Source organism: Rhodofomes roseus (genome assembly GCF_022264815.1).
Source record: "Rhodofomes roseus strain CIRM-BRFM 1785 chromosome Unknown C8Q71scaffold_19, whole genome shotgun sequence".
Lineage (NCBI taxonomy): Eukaryota > Fungi > Basidiomycota > Agaricomycetes > Polyporales > Fomitopsidaceae > Rhodofomes > Rhodofomes roseus.
The window spans coordinates 698,549-718,415 of NW_025952975.1; the positions used below are offsets into that span (position 1 = coordinate 698,549).

The 19,867-nt window shown below is 58.0% G+C and overlaps 6 protein-coding genes across 6 annotated transcripts; 4 read left to right on the top strand and 2 right to left on the bottom strand.

Moving 5' to 3' along the window:
- Nucleotides 1–107: 107 nt before the first annotated feature.
- On the top strand, nt 108–2,538 carry C8Q71DRAFT_775114 (uncharacterized protein). The gene is made up of 6 exons (XM_047924582.1): nt 108–468; nt 531–644; nt 775–908; nt 957–989; nt 1,045–2,087; nt 2,156–2,538. Exons 1-6 carry the CDS (start codon nt 339–341, stop codon nt 2,271–2,273), a joined length of 1,572 nt encoding a protein of 523 aa, XP_047776104.1. The 5' UTR covers nt 108–338; the 3' UTR covers nt 2,274–2,538.
- A 41-nt stretch (nt 2,539–2,579) lies between these two features.
- On the top strand, nt 2,580–6,038 carry C8Q71DRAFT_775118 (uncharacterized protein). The gene is made up of 12 exons (XM_047924583.1): nt 2,580–2,752; nt 2,805–3,344; nt 3,396–3,809; nt 3,878–3,952; nt 4,013–4,027; nt 4,080–4,402; nt 4,460–5,047; nt 5,112–5,128; nt 5,183–5,287; nt 5,356–5,363; nt 5,421–5,595; nt 5,650–6,038. The coding sequence occupies exons 2-12, from the start codon at nt 2,867–2,869 to the stop codon at nt 5,807–5,809; spliced, it is 2,358 nt and encodes a 785-aa protein (XP_047776105.1). The 5' UTR covers nt 2,580–2,752; nt 2,805–2,866; the 3' UTR covers nt 5,810–6,038.
- Nucleotides 6,039–6,450: 412 nt separating this feature from the next.
- Nucleotides 6,451–7,111, top strand: C8Q71DRAFT_198533 (uncharacterized protein). Its single transcript, XM_047916933.1, has 2 exons — nt 6,451–6,974; nt 7,036–7,111. Exon 1 carries the CDS (start codon nt 6,502–6,504, stop codon nt 6,850–6,852), a length of 351 nt encoding a protein of 116 aa, XP_047776106.1. The 5' UTR covers nt 6,451–6,501; the 3' UTR covers nt 6,853–6,974; nt 7,036–7,111.
- A 2,495-nt stretch (nt 7,112–9,606) lies between these two features.
- C8Q71DRAFT_198546 (DUF221-domain-containing protein) lies at nt 9,607–13,368 on the bottom strand. Its single transcript, XM_047916934.1, has 11 exons — nt 13,145–13,368; nt 13,049–13,095; nt 12,835–12,996; nt 12,481–12,785; nt 12,229–12,433; nt 11,445–12,181; nt 11,141–11,388; nt 10,952–11,079; nt 10,706–10,893; nt 10,363–10,646; nt 9,607–10,298 (listed from the first exon to the last, which is right to left on the bottom strand). Coding segments are annotated over exons 2-11 (2,820 nt in total). The 5' UTR covers nt 13,051–13,095; nt 13,145–13,368; the 3' UTR covers nt 9,607–9,737.
- A 2,731-nt stretch (nt 13,369–16,099) lies between these two features.
- Nucleotides 16,100–17,693, top strand: C8Q71DRAFT_775140 (uncharacterized protein). The gene is made up of 6 exons (XM_047924584.1): nt 16,100–16,440; nt 16,499–16,732; nt 16,788–16,957; nt 17,012–17,156; nt 17,208–17,474; nt 17,525–17,693. The coding sequence occupies exons 1-5, from the start codon at nt 16,254–16,256 to the stop codon at nt 17,471–17,473; spliced, it is 1,002 nt and encodes a 333-aa protein (XP_047776108.1). The 5' UTR covers nt 16,100–16,253; the 3' UTR covers nt 17,474; nt 17,525–17,693.
- Nucleotides 17,595–19,359, bottom strand: C8Q71DRAFT_798392 (FAD/NAD(P)-binding domain-containing protein; the record flags this gene model as incomplete). The annotated part of the gene is made up of 4 exons (XM_047925810.1): nt 17,595–17,620; nt 17,785–19,088; nt 19,148–19,289; nt 19,344–19,359. 4 exons carry the CDS (start codon nt 19,357–19,359, stop codon nt 17,595–17,597), a joined length of 1,488 nt encoding a protein of 495 aa, XP_047776109.1.
- Nucleotides 19,360–19,867: the final 508 nt, after the last annotated feature.

Sequence of the window (19,867 nt, forward strand, 5' to 3'; positions counted from 1 at the left end):
CGTTGGCGGAGGCGCGGCGGGGGAAGCGCGCCTGGCGGCGAACACGTGTCACGTGGGCGCGTTGCCCGCCCGAGGGTGCCGGAACGTGCTCGAACGCTGACAACAGGCTGACATTCGAACCCGAAGCGCGCTCATCCAGGTCGTCGGGCAACTGAGTTGCTGACACGCACTGCCCACGCCAGAACAGAGTTTGCTTCACGAAACCACACGACCCCTTCAGAACAGCACAGAGAGTCAACTGGACCCAACTGAACCCAATAAGGTTCCTCGTATCTTGCTACTGCCTCTCATCTCGACCTCCTTGCCTGCACTCGTGAACCTATTGGGCTGCACCGAAGATGTCTTGGGGAGGGATGCCACTGCTCAGCGGCCCGCCGCCTGAGTACGCCACCAACGAACCGTCGTGCAGGAAATGCGACAAGGAGTTCAACTTACTCTTTGCTCGGTCCAGGAAATGCAACCATTGCGGTGTGTACCTGCGCCATGTCGTCGGGGCTCGTCAGACTCACGTACCTGCTGATCCTTTGCAGGCTATCTTTATTGCCACTCGTGTACCGACTTCCAGGCGCTGATACCCCGGAGTGGCTCGGAAACAGGATACGACCCCGCACCCGTGTGTGCATTCTGCATCGATAACCTCACGAGTAAGTCGTGATACATCTCAACTCTCCAGAAGTGTTATGGGGCACCTGGTGTCGCGGCCTATCTAGGCTCATTGCGACAAGGTACTTGGTCGCCGTCGTTAGTTCGGCCACTGACTTGGACAGTGATCAGTCACAGCAGGTGGCAAGAATTATTTGCGATCGTTACCGCTTGCTCGACTGAAGAAGTACGCCAATGCGTATCACATCGGAGTGAACGGTGTATTGGAAAAAGACGATTTAATTGACACACTCATGGCAGTCAGGGTGAGTGCGTATAAGACCAGCTAGGACATGGGCATTGAGTAATTGCAGGAGCGGAATGGCTGTCTCCCGCGAGTAAATGAGGTATTTTGTCATTGTCTTCTACCACAGCAGGCTCGAACGATCACGTCTACTCTAGCATTACTACCGCAAAAACTCGGTCCCGAACCGTCGCTCGAATCGTCCGCGCGGCCTCTTCACCCGTGCTATGGATGCGATGGGCAGTGAGCGCACCTCTCAACCAAACTCGCCGCCACGCCACCCGCAACCGCAACAACAACAGCAGCAACCACCTTACCAGCCGCGCCAGCGCACGACCTCCGGTCCTAGTAGCTTCCCGCGACCAGATCTCGAGCCCGACCGACAGCCGCAGGGCACATATGCGTACCCGCACCATCCGCCACCCCCGCCGCGCGAGTCGGCCTACCGGCCCCCTCCGCCACCGCGCCCGCAGACGACTCCCAGCCGCTCGCATCTCAATGTCCCTAGAGGCAACCAGAACACCAGCAGCAGTCAGCAAGCCCGAGGACGCACGCGAGCAGCGTCTGCGTCCTCGCCCTCTACGCCGCGCGCCTCTTCACCCGCGCCACCAGTGCCGACGCTCGACGAACTGCTAGAGATGTCAGGGGAGGACATCGCGCGCCTCAGCATCGGTACGCTGAAGGCGGTGCTCTTCCAGAACCATGTAAATGCGCGGCTAGTCGTGGAGAAGGCGGAGCTGGTCGCGAAGGTACGCACACTGGTGGAGGACGAGCGGAGGGAGCGCGAGCGGCATGCTGTGTTGGAGGCTGCGGAGAGGGCTGCAGAGGAAGAGGCGAGGAGGGAGAGGGAGGAGGCGAGGAGGGCAGAAGAAGCCAGGAGGCGCGGAGAGGAGGACGGGCAGGGAGAGTCGGCTATGGAGGATGTCCGAGGCGACGGGGAGAGCGCGATGCATGTCGACATTTCGGAGGGACAACCAGAAGTACACGCGGATGTACAGGAGGGCCCGTCGGACGAAGCCGCGCCCCCGCCACCGCCCAAGCCTGCCACTCCTCCTGTACCACCCAAGACTGCTCCTCCCCCTACACCGCCCAAGCGAGGAATGTCGCCGAAAGCGCAAGCTAAGGCAGCGCAATTGGAGCGTACGGGCCTCTGCGTGATCTGTCAGGATGAGGAAGCCAATATTGCCATTGTTGACTGCGGGTATGTGCTTCTGTCCTCCTTGCTGTCCTTCCTGGCTTGAACCACTGATGTTCCACGCATGTTTCCAGTCATCTTTGTTTGTGTCGAGCCTGCTCGGACCTGATCATGAAGAGCTCGCGCGAATGTCCTCTCTGTCGTACGCGTATCGTCACGGAGCAGCGTCTGCTCAGAATATTCAAGTCGTGAAGTCTTGCAATGTTGTATCGGCTAATGAGCTACGTGTCCGCTGTCTGATCCTACGTTGCCAGTGTGCCACTGATCCTCGCCGTATATATCTTCGCTGTGTATAACTTAATCACACACGCATTGTGTCGTGGTGCATATCATACTGTTGTAGAATATCTTGTTACCTGAGTGATATATGTATCCTGGGTGCAATCTCCTCATGCAATGTACTGTGAAACGTGTAGCCTTGGTGCACTATACTAATGAAGCCTTGGTTTGACCCATACCGCTTGTTCGTTGGCCAAGACTACTCTTAGCGCCTTAGAGGACGCGTCGGTGGCGCGTATAGTGAGATCTGAGATCCTCTACTTACATTGACTGGCCGCTCGACGCCCCGCCAGTGAGCGGCCTCGACCACGACCACGACCACGACCCAGTCTTCATTGCCTGCAAACAACCTGAGGCCACCAACACTCTTGCTGTTGTATTGGAAGCGTAAGGTCCGTAAATGGCTGATTTTATCATTGATGCTAAATTCACGCAGAATAATAGGAGATACAAGAGACCGCACAGTCTTCGGCGCGCCGTAAAACTACAAAGGCTACAGGCGCGCTATGCAGACCGCGCAGAACTCAGGTGGCGCTTCACAAATCCCAACAGCCCAGAACATGCAGAATACCCAAAACAACGGCACGGGCGTGCCATTTCCACAGCCAGGGATCCCCCCAGGTCAGGCCGCAACCGGACCGAACATTCTATCTGTGCTCGCAGTCGCTCTCGGCGGTCTGCATGATAGCACGGCAGACAGGTTTGGGCACTTGGACGCGGTCGTCCGCGATCTCGCTTCAACGGTCACGGCGGTGCGCGATGCCGCGCGCGTGGACTCACTCAAGTTGGCGGAGTGGCTGGACAAGTCGCACGAGCGCCAAATGAAGGCGACGATGCTTGTGCTAGAACGGGTGAGGGCGCTGGAGCAGACCGTAGGCGAGGTGAAGAGCCTGCATGGGGATGAAACAATAACGGCAAGAATGCAGCGAATCGACTGTGCGTTGACGGAGCTGCTTGAACAAGTCCAGGATCCAGACGCTGAGTGTAAGTTGCCTGGTCAGTGTTCGGCCGCATATACTCATGGTACTTGTTCAGTCGCGGCATCTAGGCCCCACGCAAGCATTGATTTCACGCCACGGCCAGCACGTCACTTCATGAACAGGAGTGTAAGCCCAATAGCGCCTGCTCCTGTGTACGTGGATGCGGGTGTCGACGCGCACACTACGGAGCATGCGGATGCGTGCGTCACGGCGTCCGTGCCTTTACCGACGCTTGTGGATGTCAGCGTTGGCACCGAGCGAAAGGTGGCGGACGTGAATACGGCTACAATCTCCCTTGAGGTCGTCGACGTCGGCGTTGTTACGAATCAAGCCTTGCTCGTTGATGCCGCCGTCGGTAGCCCGTCACGACAATACGTCGACTCGGGTATCGACGCGCCGTCATCGGAAGACACTGATCGTATGCGTACCCCGGCGCGCACGACGCGTTCTCTGCACGTTTTCGGATCAGGTGAGGTGACATTGAGTGCAAAGCATCCTCAGATTCGGAATTGACACAGTAGCTCTCGGCGCAAGCAGATACGCGATTTCATGCGCGCTTCCCAACTTCGCCCTACCACTCAGACCCAATGGTTCCTGCCCAGTGGTCTCCCGGTGAGTACCTATCAGGTTGAAGCGCAATTGAGCCTAATAATTTGTCACCCGTCGCCCCAGATTCTCCTCGCTCTGGTACGCGAGGTTTCCGATGTGTAATACAAGCCATTGACGATTTGTTCGCCAGAATTGAGCTATCTCAATCCAGATGTGGTTGCTCCGGACACCAGCTTGATTGATACGTCCTCTCTCACACAACCGAGAAGCGCAGACAATATACCCTCCACTTCCTCTTTACCCCTTTCGCCCGAACATCCCGCGCCCACAGAAGTGTCTCATCCCCAGCGCTCTAGCTCTACATCAAGCATTGGTATCGTGCAGTCTACGTCCGAAACCACAGCAGTGGACTCTCCCGTGGACAGTGCCATTGCTCCCACTGCTATCAAACCTACCTCGGCAACGAATCTTCTCTCTACTGGGCTGCCACTCCCCAGGGGACTGTCACATAGGGCGAGATCTCGCTCACTCTCTACCTTGTCGTCCCTCTCATCAGTCCCATCGCCTCAGGTAAACCGTACACGGCCAGTAGCGCGACTGAGTACCAGTCCCTCCCCATCTCCCCCGCCACCTCCCCCGCTCCCCCGGCGGAAGGTGAAAGAGCTACCGCGGACACAACCAAAGGCTTCGTCGTCGATCCCGACCCAGACTACCGAGCCCGTGCGTGGACGCAAACCCGACCCGCGCGAGTCGTCCAGTCCAGAGATACAGATCATCGAGAAGCCCGCAGCATTCGATGAAAATAGAAACAAGAGCCGCGACCATGACAAAAGCAAATCGCAGGCGAAGCATCAAAAGAAATCCAAAGCACAAACGCGGGGCCGGTCAACTGACTTGGACGCTGAGCGGCCGCGCAAAAAGCGCAAGACGGACGGTGACAAGGTTGCGGAGACAGTGAAGAGGCCTGTCAAGAAACCCCGCAAGTCGGAAGGAGCTGCAGCGAGCAAGAGTCAGAAGGGCAAGCAGCCCGCCAAGGGATCTTCGGACAGCTCGCCACAAGCGGGACCATCGCCGCAGGAGGACGACAGAATAATCGCAGATCACCCGTTGTGCAAATGGCCGGACACCATAAGCGGGGACGAGAACTATCAGAGGGAGGTCAGTCATTCGCTCCATATAACGCGTTTGCGTGGTAGCTCATACCATTTGGGGTCGGTCGCAGTTTATCAATTGTGACAAGTAGGTGCTCTGTATGCCTTGCTTTATGACGCTGACTGGTATGTCCTTGTGCAGCTGCGACGCATGGTTTCATTACGGTTGTGTCGGCTTAGCTGCCGATGACCCGCGCCTGACCGAAGAGGACTCCAAATTCTTTTGCCCGCCGTGTGAGGTTGCGACGTGAGTCCCGTCCAGGTGTTCATCATATGTCTCGTGGAACAACTGACTGACAAATGGTTGTTTGATAGCGAAGAGCGTATGTCTTGAAGTCGTCTCATGAGTGTGTCTTCTCAATGATCTGTGCGTTCTATAGGGGAGGGTCAACACGCGAGCCAACAAAACAAGACGGCGCAGTGCGCCCGCCCCGACTGCCAATCTTCCGAAACGGGACAGTGGTTCATTGAATGCATAGTTGGACGCAGGCCTTCGCTGACGCAGCCAAGTAATAATGGCGTGCCCAAATTCCTCTGGCTCGTGAAGTGGTCTGGGTATGTTGCTTCCGTACTACATGCCTTATCGTCACTGAATACAATTCGACTCAGGTACGAGATGAAAGACGCTACGTGGGAGTTCCCAGAGAACCTTGGTGACCCCGCGCAGCTCGTATCCGAGTTCGAGGTTGCGGCCGAATTGGAGAACAAAGATCTAAGCGATCCTCACAAGCCTACCCTCCTGAACGAGGCTGCTAAGTGCTGGAGCTGATCGCGGGTCGACGCTTGGGGATGGCTGAATGGCAAAGCCTATCGTTGCACATGGGCTAAGGGCGTTCTTATTCTGTTTTCTTGATAGACATCGCGTTGTGAATCTGGATATGCTGCTCATGTGTCTCATGCTGATCTTTGCTTTGCTATCGCATAGGATATGATTTGATATGGTCTCGAATCTTGCTGTGTCACCCGAAAACTAATAGCATGAATAATTGTGCCACTGCCACGTAAAGTCGAGACATGGCGTCCAACAGGTCGTCCATTGCGAGACCTGTCATGCGTCGTTTCCTTACATTGCTTCAATGTATGTGGGTCCAGGTGGTAAAGAGCTGACGGGTATCACAGCCAAGACTGGCCGGTGCTCATCTTCGCGGAAACGCAAGAATCCGACACCAAAGGATCCGTGACAAACAAGTCAGTGACACAATCGCACTCGCTCTCGGCCGCTCGATGATATCCACAGCAATGCACGTTCAATGCAGCCGCTGCCAGCTTGCCTTCTGTCAGTGTGGTCGAATGATGCGTCCGCAAGGAGCCCCAAAGTGTAGCTTCTGCATGAAGAGCAAATGTTTTGTACTCGACCTCTGGTGAGTAACGCGACGGCTCGATGTCACGACGGATTCTGACACAGAACGGTATGAACCCGGGCCTAGTGAGACACAAGGTGTGGGCTCGTCCCATGCCTCTATGCAAATTCCGGCGTGCTGGGTGGTATTGGACCTGTCGACGACGTACAAGAGCTTCGACATATTGGTGGCGAACTTCAGTGCGTCTGGTTCCCACTTTACTTCCGTCGTTCCATTTCTCGTCCGTGTTTTTCACCCATTCTTTTCACTCGTAACATTTAACGGCCCACTTTTGAGGATGTGGCTTGCAATTCTCTGCTTCCTCGCCTCCCACCTGGCGCTGTCCGCGTGTGCTGCGCCAATCGGCTCGTTCCTTCGTGTGCGACGAGACCTGGGCTGGGTACTGGTCAGTGTTACTGTATCCTTCACTGGCAAAGGCTTTCCTACACTAACGTCCGCGTCGACGGTGTAACCTGCGGTAGTCCGCACGCTATGCAAACGGCGAGTCTCAGGACGTCGACTTCTGGCCTCGCGGAGCAGGCTCATCCCAGTCCACCGAGTCGCTGTTGCCTGGTTCATCAGGCGCCACGGAAAGTAGGCTGCCTTGTCCGCTCTTGTGAACAGAGCTCACTGAGCGGCGCATGCACTTCTACAGACGTGACGCTATACAAGGGTGGAAAATCGGAGCCAAAGGTGTTGGAGATCGAGACGGCGCGCATTGGGAACAAGGGCCAGCTTGCCACAATCCACCGTATCCCTGCGAAGCCGAAGAGGCGGGCAAAGAAGGTCAACAGACTGGAGCTCAGGGCGTTGGTAGCCGTGCGTCCGTGCACTCTGCGTCGACCCGAAACGATGATACTGAGCGACTCTTCTGCGAGAACAGGTGAAGGCCTCGCTCTAACTTACAAGAAGTACCAGTGGCGCCCCCAGAACATCGCCTACGAAGACTTCCTGTACAATCACCGCGGACAGCTGGTGGGCTTCATCGACTGGTCAGACCCGACGCAGGTTCCGATTGTGAGCACCCGCAGCGAGACTAGCGCGTCGATCGCCTCTGTGTCCTGGTACCTGACCGGTCACAGACGCAGAAGCAGGACGAGCCCGCGGCTTTCTCCCAAGCGGACTTGTGCAGTCACCGCAAAGGCCCGCTCGAAGACATGGAGAGGCCGGGCCGCAAGGGTATTTTCTCTCCGACTCCGCGCCAGCTTCTCTCTGCATGCTCCTGACCTGGCTGCACTTGCAGGACCGCAGCGCGCGGGATCCCAGGCTTCCGTCATACTTAGCCCCCAGCCGCCGACATTGCTGGTCCATGATCGAGGGGTTGCAGAGAGGCGGGCAGTAAGCTAGCGGGTTTGCTGGTCATGCTGTTTACGCCGGTACCGTTGTATACAGTAGTAAAGTCTATTCTCTATAAGAGCAGAGGCTCTGTAATGCGAGTCGACTATATATATGCTGATCGGCTACGGTACCGCCGGTAGAAAGAACATTCACTGCGTTCAAGGCGCGTATCCTCCAAGGATGTGCTCGGTCGTGTAGCCCAACGTCGACCAAGCGCAGTGCCACACAGGGTGGATGTAGCGTAGATTATGCCTGTGTAGACCGAGGAAACGCATGTAGGCACGCATCCGTAGACAGTACGTAATCCGACTTTGGTTACATGAGGTTACATAAGCCTAGGCGTCTAGCCCTACGTGGGCGAACATCGCCCCGTCACCGCATGGTCTACCTTCATCGCCTTCTGGTATACTTGGCTATACGCATCCCTCTTATGCTAAGTAGTCGTACGTAGACTAACACTGTTGCATGGGACCATAAAATCTTCATTTTCTTGCCTTCTGTACGTTGTCCTGAACGTCCATCACGTCGTCAACCTCGGCAAAATGCCGCCCAAGAACAAGAACACACAGGTAAGAGCACGTCTCTAGATGATTCAAGATACCCATACAGGCTACTTTCGACGCCGCAAGCGGTCATTGACGAGTTGACTGGTGCCATGGCCGCCCCGCCGTTTCTTCATTTGCGAGGTCATCATCATTCTCGGCTGCAGGTGGACCACCAATGGGGGATGGATTTGGCCCTAAGCCAGTAAGATTCTGCATTGCGGTCACCACGGATTTCTGATGACACCCTCAGCGCCAGATATCATCCGCATACATTGATGGGAGCATGCCCAGAGCTCGGTCCCAGTGACAGTTAGTTGGTCTAGAGTGAGTGCCTTCATATATCTTACGACACTCAGCATCTGACTCTGGTTGTTAGCCTTGTGTCGCTTCCAAGCGGGTGCTCTGACGTCTCCTTCGTCGTTCCCATCATCCCCGCCTTCATCCCTGCTTCACCATCGCCACAGTCCTTCTCTTCCTCCCGAGCATGTTTGACTCGGAGCTCAGCTAAGTCGGCCTTGAGCTTCTCGACCTCGCTGTGCAGCTTGACCAACCGGAGGAGGAGGGATCCCAAGACAACATGGCGAAGGTGGCAAGAAATGGACGGCCGGACCAGGAGGAGCGTGTATGCAGGGCGGAACCGCACGCCGCGCGCGTCGTCCCACGTGATCGTAACTGTGTACCCGTTTCGGTGTAATTTAAATGACACGATTATCTCAGCTGTGTTTTGCAAGCGTAGACCACCGTAAGCTGAGGTAGCCTAACATGACATACATAAGTACAGCAGTACGATCGAAAATATGGCATACATGAGTGTACATTGCGACGGCAGGGCTCTACACAGCACCAAGTACATCGCCTAGCTACGCTGCGGCTACATGCGGTTAGATGCACGCACTGGGACCTAATACAATGTGGGATTACATGATATGTCCGCCGTCAGTGTATATTTTTTTCTTCAGACAATGAACACGCACACACATGCAACCTACTCACTGTAGCATTCACGTCTGTCTACATACGTCTACTCAACCGTACCACTGCTACACCTATCTACCCCAAGCTCGAAAGATACGGCTCTTGAACGCAGTGATTGAAGATGATGAGACAACGAAGGACGATAAGTGTTCTAGAATGTATATGGGTATGCATTGCGAGGAGCGGCAATTAATGACTGCTACACAACTGCCCCGGCGTCGCGCGCGGAGGTACTAATAATACAAAGTATCTAGTCGATGTGCGCCGCCAGTAACGATTCCAGTCAAAGAGGCACTGCAAGAACGGAACGGAACGGAAGACTACAATGTGCAGAGAACTTGAACGTGTGCGGTGTAAGTATATAACTGGGGTCCTTCTGAGTCACGAGTCACGACGCCCGCGCAGAGCAGAGCAGTCAACGGAATCATACAACGAAACCAAGAGCCTCCCACAAAACTACCCTCCACCTCCAGCCCCGCCTCCAGGCAGCACGCGCAACTCACCGCACCGCCTCCGTATAATCCGGGGGCGCCCCCGAGATATCCACATGGCCCTTCTCGTCCATCCGCGCATCCCTGCTCGACACGCGTATCCCCCGCTCGCGGATCTCCGCCTCCTCCGCCTCGCCCAGCCCCAGCAGGTCGCGCGGGATCCATATCGTCTGCTGCGGCTCCACGCTCGCCGGGTGGTAAAAGTCCTTCGGGCCCTCCTCCTCGTCGATCCCCGCCACGCTGAACTGGCTCAGCCGGTGGCTCTCCCCGTCGCCGCCCGGCGCGAGCGACTCCGCGCCCGCCCCGCCGCGCTCGCTCGTCTTCGCGCGCGCCTTCCCCGAGTCGCCCGACTCGGACGCCTGCGAGCCCGGGCGCGCGCGCACCTCCTGGCCGCGGCGCTTCTCCGTCTGCGCCGCGTCCACGCTCGTGACCGACGCGCTGTCGCCCAGCGCGCGCTCCGTCGCCTGGCGGTTCGGGTCCGGCAGCTCCTGGTCCTGGTCCGCGAGGGTCAGCGGGAGCACGTGTATCAGCGGGTCATACGAGTTGTCGAGGATGAGGTGGAAGAACGCCTGCAGACCCAACAGTCAGCTACCCCCACTCCACTCCGCATGTCGGATGATGCCTCGGACGTACCGTGAACACGACCAACACGATCATCAACGCGCCCTCCGGCACCGCGCTCGCCTTCCCGTCCTGGTCGCGCGCGAGGAAGAACAGCGCCGCGAGGCAGATCTCCTCGATGTACAGCCCGACAAAGATGTGCTGCATGGCCTTGGGGAAGAACCGCCCGCCGCTCTCGGTCGAGCGCGGCTGGCCGAGCTGCCAGAGGAAGCGGTACTTCCAGAGCATGTAGTACAGGAAGAACGTCGCCGCCGCAAGACCGTTGATGATCGGCGAGATGACCGAGTACGCTATGGCTGCGAGGGGTGGAGGGTCAACACCGAGCAAGATCGAGGAGGGCGTTAGTAGGACGTACTGATGCACACGAGGAGGGTGACCGTGGGGAACGTGGTACCCCACTCGACGGACCGAAGCTTGTACTTGATGTTGTAGATCGAGCGCGGCGTGCTCCCGGTGAGGTACAGCTTCACGTAGTAGATCGCCAGAGGAATGTATGCGAGGAAGCCCGTCGCCGTTCCGGACAAACCCTGCAGAATGATAAACCTGCACGCGAATCAGTATGAGACGCCCTTCGGCGGCGAAGGGGAGCGATGATACGCACGAGAGGAAGAACACAGATGCCTTGGGCAGATTCTGTGCAAGGATGGTCGGGATCGAGCTCGTGTTCTCGACCAACTGGGGCAAGGCAGCGATGATACCCGACGCCAGCGTGACGATCAAGAACGAGTGCTACAAGACACAAAGCTCGTAAGTGTGTCCCCCCACGGATTCAGGATTGGCAAGGACGTACAATGATCTGGAAGATGAAGAAGCGGTTCATGAGACTGAGCTCGATCGCCGTGCGCGTCGTCATGCCCTCCAGCCTCGCGAAGATGCGCAGGATGATCGGGAGGAGCATCATGAGCACCGCGAGCAGCACGGGCGACAGAATACCGGAGATGATGCCGATGATGGGCGACGGCAGCTTGCAGAGCCACGCGAGCCAGGTGTACGTTGTGCACAGCGACGCGACGTTCGACACCGCACCGACGAAGGCGACTGCAACATGCGTCAGCACCGAGGCCCCTAGTCAGAGCGAAGAGCGGAATGCTCACCAGGGAACGACCAAAGGATGATCAGCCCGAGCGTCGCCGCCCAGCTGAGCGCCGTGCGCACCTTCGCCTCATACGGGTTCAAGTTCAAGTTGCCCCAAATCACGTCGTCCGGCACGACGCCGACCTGCTTCTCCGCCATGCGGTACGGCGCGTGGTGCGTCAGGCTCTGCGCGGCGAGGTGCGCGGCGATCTGCTGGTTGAAGAGCACGAAGGCAGAGTTGAGCGGCGGGTAGACCTGCTCGCTGTGCGCGTCAGGCTTGAGTGCGTCCGGCTTGCTCTCGTCGACGGCCGGCGGCACGCTGTGGCCCTTCGAGACCTCGCGCGCGAGCTCACGCCGCTTTTTGCGGAGCTCCTCGGTAGTAACTGCGATCTCCTCGCGCGCCCACTCAATCGAGTCGACCTGCTTGCCGACGAGGGGCAGGGACGGGAGGAAGGAGAGAAGAGGGAGACGGTGCGTGGGACGCTTCTTGCGCGGGACGAGCTTGTCCGCGAAGCCGTCGCCGCGCTCTGTGTCTGCAATGCTGGGGTCGGTCAGACGGCGGTCGTCAGAAGACGGGTCTGCGGTCGACGGCGGCGGGTTTCCTTTCTTTGCCGCCTTCTTTGCCGCCTTCGCCTGCTTCTTGTTCTGTTTGTTGTGCCGCGTAACGGCGGTATTCATGAGGCTCGTCTCCGCAGATTCGAGTACCTTGCACGCCTTCACCTGGCGCTCGTACAAGTCCGGCATTTCCTTCAGGTCTCTGCGGGACGGTGAGTTAGAATGCGCGAGGGTAAGATAGAGGCGCACCTGTTTAGCCAGACTTTCGCGACGCCGCCAGGCAAGTAGGTAAACAGTTCCTTCAGTGCCGCCTCCGTCAAGTACCGTTGCGGCACACCAGTGACGAGTATGGTATTTGCCTGCGCCGTCGACGAGTTGTTAGGATCGATGAGCCACCGCTGGCGGGTAGTCACAAAGTGTCCCATCTCAAAGCGGACATTCCAGAGGATCCAGACTGGTGGAGGTCAGTGGCAATTGTGGGCCGACACGACGCACACTCACTTGTGAACACCCATGCGAGGACCAATGGCGCCCAAAGACGTGGCTGATCACCACTGCCTACATTTCCGAACTGGAACTGGGTGAGGCTGTCGCTCGTGGGGCTAGAAGTGCCAACGGAGAAGACGGGGAGGAGGACGACCCATGAGATGAGCCAGATGGGGACCATAACGCGGACCATCATGCGGAGGAAGCGGACGAAGAAGTACGCGTCGAGGCCATTGACAGCCTTGATGTCTGCATAATTGGCACGATACACGGCCCACGGCCATAGGAAGATGTTGCGGGAGAGCTCAGGAGAGCGTTTGCTGCAGAAAAGTCAGCAGCGGTTGGGTGCATGCACAGCGAGAGACACACTCTTCGGGAGGGATGTATGTGAGCGGCTGGTAGATGGCAGGGAAGTAAGGGCGTAGGAGAGTGAATGCGAGCAGTTCGCCGCCAAACACGGCGGCGTTGAAGACAAGGGCGGTAGAGAATGTAGAGGTTGAGTAGGTGGAGGCACCGGAGATGCCGGACGACCTGCGGACGGGGGTCAGCCAGCGCGCGCGGATGAACGAAGGAGGCGACGCACATGATGGCCAGTCGTCTGGTGGGCGGGGTCGTGAAGGTCGTGAACAGCTGTGGGGGATGAGTGGAGGGCCAGGATATAACGGAGGCGCAGACTGACATCACCGGGCGATTTCCACTATGATGGCTGGTAAGGAACGGATGCGGGCGGGAAAGGACAGGAGACGGCTGGCGGATGAAGACCAGGCCAGCCACTCGCCCTCGCCTGCCAGTCAAAACTCCCACTCCCTTATCGGGAAGCCCGCCCCAAGGCACCGACGTCACGCGTCGTGCCGCCGCCTCCAGCGTGGCCAGAGCGTGGCGCCGTCCTGCGCTCGCCCCGACGACGTCACCGCCGCCCCTGTCGCAGCCACCTCGCCCGACGCCTGCCGCTGCTGCCACCCCCGCCGCCTCCAACGCTGCCCACGCCCCGCCTGCTGCCACGCCCGGGCGCTCCTGCTGCCGGTCCCGGTGTCGTGCCTTGCACGCTGCATTCATCTCAGTGCATCCGACCGAGCGTGCCTGCACGGAAGGCCCCGTTCGGACGCCAACACTGGCGCACATCAAAGTCAGCAAAGGATAGGCCGGATATGTGCGCGCTTCTCACCAGGTCCGTCTTATGCATTACTCGGGCAGTACGGAAGGGAGAGTTGAGGTGTTCGTTGAACCAGATCCGGCCCTATATAAACTCTGGAGACCCTCTCGAGGAGCGCGGCTGTTGTTGGTATGTTCGCTTCCATGCTTGGGCATGTTTGACACTTCCAGGCCCGGGAGGCAGCTGTCAACGGCTCGCGGGAGAGATGGAAGAGTCCAGATTCGAAGGAAGCGCGCTCGCTGTCGCCTCAAGCATGGACGCAGGTCGCCGACGATCGCAGCGACAGACATCGGTGAGCGACGATCATGGACTCGGAGCGCACCACGCCATGCATGTGACAGCGGCCTCGGGAGCGCGCGCTGACAGGTTGTCTCATGGAGCGCCCTCCATCTACTGCAGCGGGTTGTGTCTACTTACGTGACTTGGGCATGTCATGTCATAGCGGGGCGGCATCACATCGCAGCCGCCAGAGGCACGCTTCCATGGATGTCTCGACGTACAGCAAACATGGCGCCGACGTCCATGTCAGGACATGTCGCGGGTCTACATGCGGACCTGTAGTAGGTATGCAAAGCTCAGACATACATGTCTACGCTGATGAACTCGCTGACACGGGCTATCCACAGACAAAAGACGAAGTGCGTATTCTACCAACGAGATATCGCATCAGGGAGGAACACTCAATTGGTACTTGGTACACTTACCAGTGAGATTGGTCATTAGGTTAAAGGTCCGGGCAATCCGTGCGCGATCCACACTATTGAGCGTGCTACGCCCCGCCCCCGCCCCAAACACGAGGTCCAAAGGCATCATGACACACGTCAACCTGAAGGGCTCTGATGACCAGAAAGCACTACAGGTATTTGTTCAGCCAACCTTCGAGCCGAGCGCGTATAGCACCGACAGAGACACGATCAACGCCCCCCCTCCCGGTTCGACCGTCGGGCGAGCCTGAGGGTGCTTCCCGTTCGTTGACTCGGAACGGCTCGTCGGCTCCCGCAGGAACCAAAGTCTCATCCGCTACGAAGGTGCGCCACGCCCGGCGCCGTCGAAGACTCCCATGCACCCAAGCGAGAGTTCGCAAGCGACTGCAACGCGCCCATCGCTAGACGGAGCCTGGGCCCTGGAGGCAGCACTGCCGGGGTCCGAGTCCGGGGACGCTCAAGCTGGGACAGACCCGCCCGCCCGAGACCAACTCGAACGCGTGGCATGTCCGGGAACTCCAGTCATTAATTGTACGCAACTGTCCTTGTCTTCGAGTTTGTACAATTGACCTTCTGGAATTGGATCTCTTCGTGTGCACGTATCCGAAGCTCGCCCGCTGCGAGGATGGGGATCGATACGGCGCCCGGCCTGGCACTGGCAGAAGGGCCTGCCCTCGCGCGTTCGAGAGTGGACTTGCCGAGCCGCGTCTGTCATGAACACGAAGCTCTTTCGCTGAGAGGCCCCGCAAGGAGGACCGACGTGGGGGATCGATACATCGCCTGGCCCGACGGAACCTTGCGTTCGCGCGCAATAAGGGCACCGTGCAACGTAGCCCACAGCCGACCCATCTCGTGTTCTCGTGAGGCGAAGCCCGCTCATTGAGGGCCTGGCAGCAAGAACCTGCGATGGGGATCGATATATCGCCTGGCGCGACAGAAGCCGGGTTCGCGCATAGAAGGCGTTCGTACAATGTATGGGGCGGGTTCGAGGCCCTGCGCGACCGGACATGAAGGGCACATGCGGTCTTTTATCGCTATCATCTGCGTCTTGGGCTCGACAGGGCCTTTCTCAGCTGACGACAGAGGACTGGCACGGCACTCACGAAGTGTTCAAGAACTGTAGCATTGTCCGCCGGTGCCATATCGATGCGCAGTCGCTTCGTAACGTACTGTAGTACGTACACCCGCGCCTACTTGCAACACAGTCGAGGTTTGGAGTCGCCCGCTTGCGTGGAGAAGAGCAAACACGACGCCATTCGCGAGACTCGAAGACGAGGTAGATGTCAAGATCAAACAGGCGGACTTCTTACCCCCTGAGCGAGAGCACCTGAGCCGCATGGCCTCATCTGCTCAATGGTTCTGCCAGGGATAAGACTAAAAACACACTAGTCAACATGCTGCATTGACCTTCTGATTCACACCACATGCCTGCTGTTCTCTACTCAGCTGTATTGCAAATCATCATGTCCTTCTCCCAGTGACCCTCCCCCCATTGAACCTCCACAGCCTGAATTCCGTGTCCTCTCAGGCCATATGTCGAACTTGCGTGTACGCGGATGTAGCTTGCGTTAATCCATCGTAAACGCGATTACAGGGAATGAAGTTGAATTTGGTGCCAGGATAGGGGGCCGGCTCACAGGGGGGCTATTATCGGCATACTTTAGGGCCGGTTCAGGGTCTCGATTCTATGCAGAACAAAAGACGCATGTACCGACCCGCAAACAGTACTAAAACGTCCCAATTCAGCCTAGCCTAATTTGAATTGCCAACGACTACCGGAACCGGCAATTGATTGGCAGGATAAAGGACTGACCGGTAGTGAGCTTGGTACATAGAATAAAAGTGGCGCGCCCGGGCCCCAATATATTAGCAAGAAAAACCTCGCCTCGTTGCTCCCATCACTCTTTCCCCTCAACTCACACAATCGCGGTATGAGTGGCAGCCTGAGCACGATGCAGCTCGCCGTCGGTATGGGTCACGACGAACTCGAAGGTGCCCCTGGGTGGACGACGCTGCCGGGGACGACGGCGCCTACGCCGTACCCAATGACGAGGCCAGCCACACAGGCCAACAATCGCAACAAGAGGATCTCCGAAGAGGGCTATCGACTCGTTGATGGTGATTCACTCGATCGACAGCGAACATTCATGCTTACTGACATGTTGCTCTTCCATAGAAATGTACAGACTCAACCCATACCCATCAACAAGCCAGAAGCGGGAGACCCTACAAAGGATCCTGGCCCTGCCTGGCTGTGAGCATTACAAGTTTGAAAACCTCAACCAGAGACTGGCCGCCCACCGGAAACGGGACGGGATCACTGGGAGCGGGCCGTCGGTGAAGGCAAAGAGGGCGTCGTTGCCGAGGAACACCCACATCGCGCCCAACCCCTCGTCGGCGGAGGAGATATGTGCGTTGCGACGCCCCACGCATTTATTGATTAGCAAACTGAAGCTGTTAAAAAGTGTATCCGTCGATCGCGGGCCAAGATGGCATCAAGGCGGCGCTACACATCCTCCTCAGAGAGTCTCCCATTCCTACCCCGTATGAAGTGACGCTATGGGCGAAGCGACTCGGATGCCACCTTGACGATGTCCAGACGTGGATTGACCATCAGCGAGACAAGCTGCAAAAGGTATTTTTGCTCCTTGTATTCGATAGCATATATTCAATAGCTCGGCCATGGCAGGAATCCTCGAAGCCAATTGTGACCTCCCAACTACCCACTCCGGGAAGCTCCTGTTCTCCTGAACCCACAAGCCCAGTGCAACTACAAACACCGGTCATGCAAGAGGTCCCGGCGCCTCCGAAGCTCGAGCGAGAGGACCAGACAGGTACGGGGCCAACGCCACATGCGCGGCCTGTTCCTGACGAGGGGTCAGCAGAGAGCAAATCACGAACGACTCTTTTCTCGGGCGAGCAGTTTCGGGATCTCGCGGAAAAAGTCCACGTCGCGAGAACCGACGCGGGTACACAGCCTTCCGCGGAAGACGCTGCCAGGGCTCTGGAGGAGCATTCACAGAGAATGACAGCCTTCCTGGAGAGATATGAAAGGGGAGACTATGCTGCCATCGGCTTGACTCCTCAATTCTTGAGTCGAGGAGATCAAAGCATGACAGTCAAGTCTGAGCCAATGGCTCAACCAACCTAAGGTATATTGCCACAGTGAGACAGCTTTCGGAGGCTGAACGCGATTATGCAGATTGCGACGACATATGTAACGACGCACCTCTCCTTTGCTTCGGCCGGCTGGGCTCTCTTTCATGATCGGATTAGACACTGCACTTGATAGATAATACTGTACACATCATGAGATATGTTACATACCGCATACTTTATCTAGGCCCGTTTAATGCACGACGCATCTCCATGCGTCCTTCTCGATAGCTCCGTCTGCGGGCGCTTGTGCGATCCTCACCTCGCCTCCATCCTCGCCCTCTGCGCGCGCAAGGCTCGCCTCACGCCCGTCTTTTACCTCCTCCTTTGGTCTCTCTTCCGCACGCTTGCACACTTTCCGCATCAGCTGCACCCACTCTTCCACGCCGCCCTCGCCGACGCCCCGCACCCACTCCTCCGCCTCGCCGATCCGCTCGAGCTCGCGCCACTCCGCACGGAGCACGTCGCGCTTGTCGTACACCTCGCGCACCCACTTCGGGACGCGCTCCTTGCACCCGATCAGCTCGTGCAGCTCGTCGCGGTAGTCGAACTGCATCTGCGGCGCGAACACGTGCCACGCCGCGGCGATGTGCGACTCGCTCGCCTCCGCCCCCAAGCGCGCGCGGAGGTGCTCGTAGCGCTCGACGATGCCCGCCGCTTCCGTCTCTGTGTTGAGGATAGAGGGGTCCGCGAAGGCCGCGAGTGTGGCGCGGATTTGGGCCTCCATCACAGGCAAGGGCGCGATGCCCTTCAGTAAACCGAGGAACGCGATGCGCGAGGGCGGGAAGGACTGAGAGAGCGGGAAGAGGTGGCGTGCGACGGGGAAGATGTGGTACGTCGAGTTGTAGAGCATCGGCGGGAGAGGCGGCACAGGTGGAGGCACCTCCACTCGGAGCAGCGTCGGCGGGAGGAACGGATCGTGATGCTGATAGCCTGTCGCCAGGATACAATGGTCGATCCCCGCCTCCTCCGAACCGTCCTGAAAGACGACCCGGCCCTCCTTCACGTCCCCGAATGCGGCCACCCGCCCGCGGATCTTGAACCTCCCGCCGTCGAGGTCTTGGATCTTGAGCGGCGGCTTGTGCGGCGGCGGGTTGCTCATGGAATGGATGATGGTGTGTGCGACCGTGCGCATCTCTGCGGAGATGTCGGTGCCGCTGGGCCCGCCCCCGACAACAAGAACGGTATTGCCCATGTGCTCCGGGCGGCGGTACCATGTGGAGTGCGTCGCCTTGCCCGCCGCGCGCCATGCGTCGAGCCCGGGCGTGGTGGGGTACCGCGGCAAGCGATAGTGCCCATTCGCGACGATGAGCAGGTCATAGAGGGGTTCTTCCAGTATACCATGCGCCTGGACCTGGACCTTCCACTTCTGCACATCCGGAAGCCAGTCGACGGACTTGACTTGTGTTTGGAGGCGGATGTGCGGGGTGAGGTTGAAGTGCGCAGCGTAGTCGGAGAGGTACTTCTCGACAGTCGCGGCTGGTGGGAAGAGCGGTGTCGAAGGCGGGAAGAGGAAAGACTCGTAGCACATGATTGGGTGGGGGAGGTTGGTGGTCAGCGAATCGTAGAGGGGGGTCACGGGCGGGTCGTCCACGGGAGGTGCGGGCACCCTGTACCGTACCCTCACATAGCATCTTGGTTGAGAGAAATGGCATATGTGTGTGCTTACCAGACACCGCCTATTTTCTCGCGCTCCTCGAAGACCGTGGCCTGCCAGAGGCCGTCCTTGTATTGCGGAGTATCCATGATCATTTTCAGCGCAGCCAACCCCCCGGGCCCCCCGCCTACGATGCAGATATGTTTGGCTTCACCTGAGATTCGGGTAACTGAGACCGTCTGATGAGGAAGGCGCAATCTTCACGTACCGGACGGTGCACTCATGACGATGCGAATAGACGAAGCCGCGGGTTCCCGGTTGTTGAACTTGGCCGTGCTTTGGAAGTGTCGATTACTGCAACCAGTAGTGCAGCGGACGATTCAGAGTCGAGGGGTAGTGCGTAGACTATAGAGATGTGGAGCGAGACTGGTCCAGAGGCGAATAGACAGTCTTCGGCTCTCAGACTAAGGTCCCTACACGTTTCTGCAGCGTGTTTCCACCTTCTCTTCGATCCCAGATATACCAGTCCTATAACAGGTCAGGGATCTGTCCAACCTGAGCTGCCCAATGAAGAACGAGGGAGAGAGAGAGTTTACCCACATGTTGCCAATGCAGTCATTCGAGGATGATAAGAAAAGCTCCGGTGCCCCTTCGGATCACTGGGAAAACCAACAAATAATCTCTCGCCGTTCTCCGTGTATTTGCCAGAATGAAGATCGCTCGAGCATGCGAACAAAGAAAGCGAGACTCCGGAGCGCGGCTCGACCTCGCGTCGGTCTAGGCAAAGTCGCG